At 42.0% G+C, this 6519-nt stretch overlaps 1 protein-coding gene across 1 annotated transcript in view; it reads right to left on the reverse strand.

Annotated features, from left to right (window-relative positions):
• Window positions 1-6519, reverse strand: part of Pla2r1 (phospholipase A2 receptor 1) — a 137486-nt gene that overhangs the window by 84363 nt on the left and 46604 nt on the right. Inside the window, exons 7-8 of the mRNA XM_021186203.2 lie at window positions 3901-4095; window positions 1881-2038 (exon numbers count right to left, since the gene is read on the reverse strand). Coding sequence (XP_021041862.1) covers window positions 1881-2038; window positions 3901-4095 — 353 coding nt within the window. The remainder of the gene's footprint in view (window positions 1-1880; window positions 2039-3900; window positions 4096-6519) is intronic.

Here is a 6519-nt window from a genome sequence, read left to right on the forward strand (position 1 = left end):
ATTCACACATTCACACACTTACATTCTCACACACATTCACACACACTCTCACACCCTCACATTCTCACACACTCATACACTCACACTCACACACATGTACTCACACTCGTACATACATATATTCACACTCACACTCTCACAGACATTCACACACATGCTCACATGCACTCACACTCTCCCACACTCACAAGATGAGGACTCCTGGAGGAAAGAGAGAGGACTAGTGTCAGGAAGAAGGAGACGACAGGGTAATGAGGTCTGACATGGTCAAAGCACGTGACATGCTTGAACAAAAAGTCACGATGAACCCATGAATGTGTACAGAGAATATACACTAATTAAAACAATCCCTATCCAAATGTTAGCTTTCCCTCTATAAATATGGTAAATGAAATAGTCACACCAGACAATAGGAAATGAGGTCATCTTAATTATCTCAGAACCCCTGACTCAAACACCATCAACTCCCGAAAATGTGCTAGGTTTCAGCAGAGCTGCATCCATGACAGACATCTAAAGAGGTTGCTGCTGCTTCCTTCCCAAATGCCACTCAGACCCACACTGGTAGCATGTATAATTAGGAGTGCACATGTTTCTGCAAGTCTCAAAAGATACAGAAGTGAAAGGTGTCAGAAAAATAAGCGCTTTGAAATTTTCATGTTTGGTTGCTACAATTATTTTGTCAAGCTACCTAAGTAGCATTTAATGAGCTCTTTCTTGGGGGGGGGGGACTTGACACCACATCCTGTGGCTAGAAAGAATGAGGACACTCATCAAGTCCTGGAGTCTTCTTAAACTCAGCCAGTGCTCCCCACAGCTGTTTGAGCAAAGAGAGGCTATTTGTTCAAAATGTTTAATAAACTATTCTGATGGTTCAGACTAAAGCTATTTCTGCAAATCTGACATCTTGGATAAAGGGGAGATGGGAACACAAGAGTGTGCATAATGCTAAGGTCGCTAGCTCCATTCTGGTCACGTGAGAGTGAGATTTGGCATTGATCCATAGTCTTCCAAGAGGTGTTTATAAGCTACGGGAGCTTTAAAACTATCACTCTCCAGTGTAACCTTCCAGCCTTCCTCCTCCCCATCTCTCCAGCAGGATGGTCTACCCCACCACTGTCTACCAAAGTGGTGTTCATTCAAGTAAAAAACAAACAAACAAAATTTGTTTCTGGCCCTCCACATACAATTTAGTTAGCAATGAATCTTGTTATTTGAGATACCTTGAATCTTTTTTCTTCTCAGCATAGTAACTACACTAGGTCAACCATGGAATAGCCTTCAAATGGTTTCTCAGTTTCTGTTCTGTCCAATACATTCGGTACGTTATGACCAAAGTTATTTTCAAGTCAGGTTTTTCCACTGGGTCCTTGAAACACTCTGATGGCCTATATACCTTGGTATATAAGTCTGTATTTTTTTTTTAACTCCCCTTGTCCCATATCCTATCACCTCCTTACTAATGGTCACATGTCTGGCTATTGAAGATGACAGATCTTCACCAACCTTCAGACCAATGTGTGCCTGTGTGGTTTTAGGGGAGGAAGCACCAACAATCTCTCTAGGGCTTTGCCTACCTTTGTGTTTTTCTTAGAATGATTTTCCTCTGTTGTGTAAGGGTTTTTGCTTCTTTGAAGTCCTAACTTAAACACCAGCTGTTCAGAGAGGTTTCCCACCCCTGTCCTGTCTGCAGCTCCCACTCTGATCCCAGCTTTGTCTTTCTTTCCTCAGAGTTATCATCTGCATAGTAACAAGCATGGAAGCCCCGCGAAGTGTAGGAACTGCCTCTCTTGGTCTCGACCACGACCCAACTCCCTAGTATAGGTGGGTCTCAGTATCAGTGCCACAAAACTGACCACTGATCAAATGAATCAACTTACAGATTGCTCGGCTGAGACACACAGTTGTCTTCTGTTTGGAAGAATTCGAGGCTCCAGAGGGTACCAGTTAGTGAAGATGACAGAGGAGCCACTGGACCACTCAAAGGAGACTGGGATTTTATTGCTACTCAAACCAATCCACGTTTCTGATGCATTTTCTGTAAGAAATACATAGAGATTATAAGATATCGTTTGCTTCTTTTTATGACACATGCAGGTTATTAGTAAGCTATACTCACTCACATGTGATTCTTTTTGTTTGTGATAAACCTTGTTTGGGACTCACTACGGAGTACTTGCCCAGTCCTCTCCCCTCCCCTAATATCCAGGTTTGCTCAATATAGGTCTTCTAAGGAAGGCGGAATGTGAGCTAAACCAAAAGCAAGCACTGGCCGGAGCAAGTCAGAGTTCTGCGACTCCAGAATGTGGGCTCCTCCTGTGCGAAAAGTGACCTGAAATATCTAGTTTTGCTTTTGCATAGAGAAAAGGAAAGTTAAGAGGCTAATTGGATTTTGGAAAAGGGAATATTAAAACCACTACCACCATCACCACTACCACCACCACCACCACCACCACCCAAACTCTTTTAACATGGTATAACTTGTGTGTTTTTTCTCCTCTCCCTCCTCCTCAGCCCCTCTCAATAAAACAAGCAGAAGCTCCCCACGGCTTACACAGAACAGCGGGGTTGCCAGAGACACAAACAAAACCTCAGAGCCCCATGGATGCTATGAGAAGCAGTAGGCAGCAGAGAGGCTTCAAGTGTCCTTGTTTATACAGGGGACACTGCAGGATTCTTTTAATCCCAAATGCAAAGGATTAGGGGAAATGACCTAGAAGTATTTGTGTTTGCGAAAACATTGCAAAGGTCACCAGCTAGAGCGTAGGGATTTTTTTGTTAAACATTGGAAAATGAAGGTATAATTTCAAGGAATTTTTTTTGGGGAAGACACCATGTTTAATGTATGACATGGGTAGGGGTGGGGGTGGGGCAGCTTGCTCTGAAGAAAGGAAGAGGGAAGGCTCAGGAGCCTGGAACCTCGGGTATGACACACAGCCTGAAAACCACTGAGCCAAATGAAGTCAAATTATTTACCTAAGACATTACCTTTAGGGGAGCAGAGCACATGGCTGTCCAGCAGCCATAGGCTGACTTATGGGTTTAGGGTTCAGATAGAAGTTCTAAGGAATGGCTTTATGACTTCTACCCCTTGAGATTCTTTTTCATTTATTTATTTTTTTTAATTTTGAGAATTTAATGTGAGTATTATGTTTACATTGTTTCTACCCCCTTCTCTCTCCATCCATTCAGTGTTCCACTGTACCCACTCTCAAATTCACTATATATATGTATATGATGTATATGTATATGTGTATGATCTACTGAGTCCACTTAGTGTTGCTTGTATGTACGTGTGTTTAGGGCTGACCATTTGGGACTGAATCACCTCTCATCCCTGAAGAAAACTGATCCTTCATCTCTCTGTAGCCATTGATTGGCTACAGCTCTTCATCTAGGACCCTGTGAGATTTCCCCTATCTATGTTGTCATCAACTGGTGTTGTCATTACACAGATCTTGTTTAGTCAGCTATACTGTTAAGATTTCCGGGTGCTACTTCCCTATCATAGCTAGAAGCAGCATCTCACAGCAGACATCCTGGTTCTCTGGCTCTCAGAATCTTTCTGTTCCTTCTTCCATAATTTTTCCGAAGCCTTAGGTATATGGGTTGGGTTGTATAGGTTGGGCCAAAAAAGAATACATATCTATTTGACAAATGTAAATATGTTACATAGCTTCTGAATATATGACTTTAAAAAATCCAGTGAATTGTGTTTCTGTGTATTTTTCAGAAACTTTGACTATATGTATAAGTATATATTCCATATATTAGTGTATACATCATATATACACACCATAAATTATCACTTTAAAATAATTTAACTTGTTTTCAACTCTAATTAAAAAGTAGCTACTTATCCTATTTCATAGGCCTCGAGGCAAAGTCTTTAGTACTCACCATCCCTAAGGAGGCTTACAAGAAACTCCACCTCTGCCAATGAAGCTACATCCATCAACACGCTGTCATTAGATTGGCAAGAGTGCAGAGCCCCAAGCCAGCTCATTTTGTCTTTCTTAAGTTTGTAGCATTTACGATTGAAGGGAGTCCAGTCGGGATCACAGTGAGTGGCATGGTATTTCCAGGAGTCCTTTTCTTTATAAATCAACACAAAGAACAGCATTTGCACAATTACATCCAGTGCTACCCAGCATCCTTTATATAGTCATGAGTATGATTACTTTTAGTAAGTAAAACACAGAATTGGTTCCTAGCACCCACATAGTGGCTTACAACCACCTGTCACTCTAGTTCCAGAGGATCTGGAGCCCTTTTTTGGGCTACATAAGCACTGGGCACACACAGTACACATACATATATAAATAAATGCATAGAAACATACACATTTATACAAACAGAGAGAGAGAGAGAGAGAGAGAGGGAGGGAGGGAGGGGAGAGAAGAGGGAGAGAAAGGGGGAGAGGGGAGGGGGAGGGGGAGAGAGAGACTGTTACTGGTCTACCTATTTAAAAATGATTTCATATTATCAAAAGGCTGTTATGAAACATAATTTAAATGGTATTCCAAGGATTTTATACAGGGTAGGTATCCTTATTCTGGAGCTAAAAGAGCCTAAAATTCTGTTCACTTCCTCTAGAGCACAGATGATGAAGTTTCATCTTATCATTCTCCTGGGGTCACTGTGGTATCTGTGATGTCATGCTGGAGGGGTGTACAAAGCTCCCCCCTTGAGTTTCACCAGACTTTCTTCAGAAGAGCTAAGAATAGCAGCTAGGATGCTAAAGCGGCCCCTTTTAGTATGAGCAAATGGAAAGGCAGTGAGGATAGCAGGAAAGAAAGCCTTTGATCCCTTCCCCACCTCCAAGCCCCAGAGCACAGAGACTCCTCTTAGGGGAGGAAGACCAAATTAAGTGTAGTCTTACATTTGAGACCCAGCACCAGGGCTCCCCTGGTGAAATCCAGTGCTAAGCAGAGCCCTGCAACTCCCACCATAAAGCTATTAACTGTAGGCTGAGTCTTGCATTTGTTCAGGAAGCTGACTGTAGCAAAACTGGCCTTCAGGAGGCAAGGCAGAGGTCAGGATGCCATCTGCTAGAGAGCAGAGGGAAGGCTAGCATAGAGCTTCCTATTGCAGCACAGACTGGTGGCCATAGCTATGACTTAGGTCGATTCTTGATGACTGTGTAGTAATGGGCAGAACCCTTCAGTGTCTGACAGTGAGTGATGCATTTGGGTGTACCTGGCTCATGGGGGCAGACTTCTCTCTCTAGATACTCTCTTAGTTCCTTTTGAACAAGATACCAACTACACTGGGTAAAAGCTGACTTGGATTACTGCCTAATAAGAGTGACAAGGTACCAATACCAAGCTCTTAGTCAATTGGACTTGAGCATTATCTGGTGACAAATGGCCCAGAGAAAACAGGCATCCAGAATAGTATTTCTAGAAGGATTGGCATGAACAAAACTAGATTAGGAAAGGCAAGATAAACAGTCCTTTAGTGGCTAGACACTGCTGCATGACAATAAGTATTGGAAGTTTTCAGGAAGCCATGCCTGCGTCTGGTAGTCAAAAGAACGTTCAAGAAGTGGACTAGCTAGTGATCAGTCTGGGAGAGCTCCCATAAAAATTAAAACAGCTGCTTGATAGAAGCACATTAGATTTAAAAAAAATACACAAGGCATATATTAGCAGACTTAAGGGAAGAGAGAGACTCCAATACAGTAGTAGTTGGCAATTTGCACCTCATATTTAGTGATATACAGACTGTCCATACGATAAGCCAACCACACAACGGCAAAATCAAACTGCAACCCTGGCCAAATGCCCCTAGAGACATCTACAGAACATCCCAGCAGCTGCCTAATTCACAATTTCCCTCATCAGCATAAATTATTCTCCATGACAGATAATGTTCCTGGTCACAAGACAAGCGTTGACAAATCGACAAAAACTGAAATCACATCAACTACTTTTTTTTTCCCCTACACAATGCAATAAAACTAGAATTCAAAAATGAGAAAGAGGAAGCTATCCTTATTCATGGAAATTAAATGACTTGTTTTCGAACAGGCAATAAATCAAAGAAGAAGAAGAAATTTTAAAAATTCTTTTGAAACAGGTGCATGTAGAGATTCAACATGCCAAGCTATATAGGCTCAAGCAAACTCAGCATTAGTGGGGAGGCGTATAGGAATCCTCTGCTTACCTATGGAAGGTAGACAGTGTCACCCGTTCCCTTGCTGCACCTCAAGGGGTTTGTGATCAAAACAAGAACAAACCAAGGGAAAGAATAATAAAGACCAGAGTAGGAATAAATGATATGGAGGTGACAAATTACAAAAGGTCACTGAAATTAGCTACTGGAATTCTCCAAATACAATAGACAAACCCTTAGCCTGACTAAAAAAGAAAAAGTTCAGGTAAAACCAGAGATGGAAAGGAAGACATTGTCACTTTGGGGTATGTACTGGCTATTTTTGTGTCAACTTGACACAGCTGGAGTTATCACAGAGAAAGGAGCTTCAGTTGAGGAAATGCCTCCATGAGATCCAACTGT

Source organism: Mus caroli, chromosome 2 (genome assembly GCF_900094665.2).
Source record: "Mus caroli chromosome 2, CAROLI_EIJ_v1.1, whole genome shotgun sequence".
NCBI lineage: Eukaryota > Metazoa > Chordata > Mammalia > Rodentia > Muridae > Mus > Mus caroli.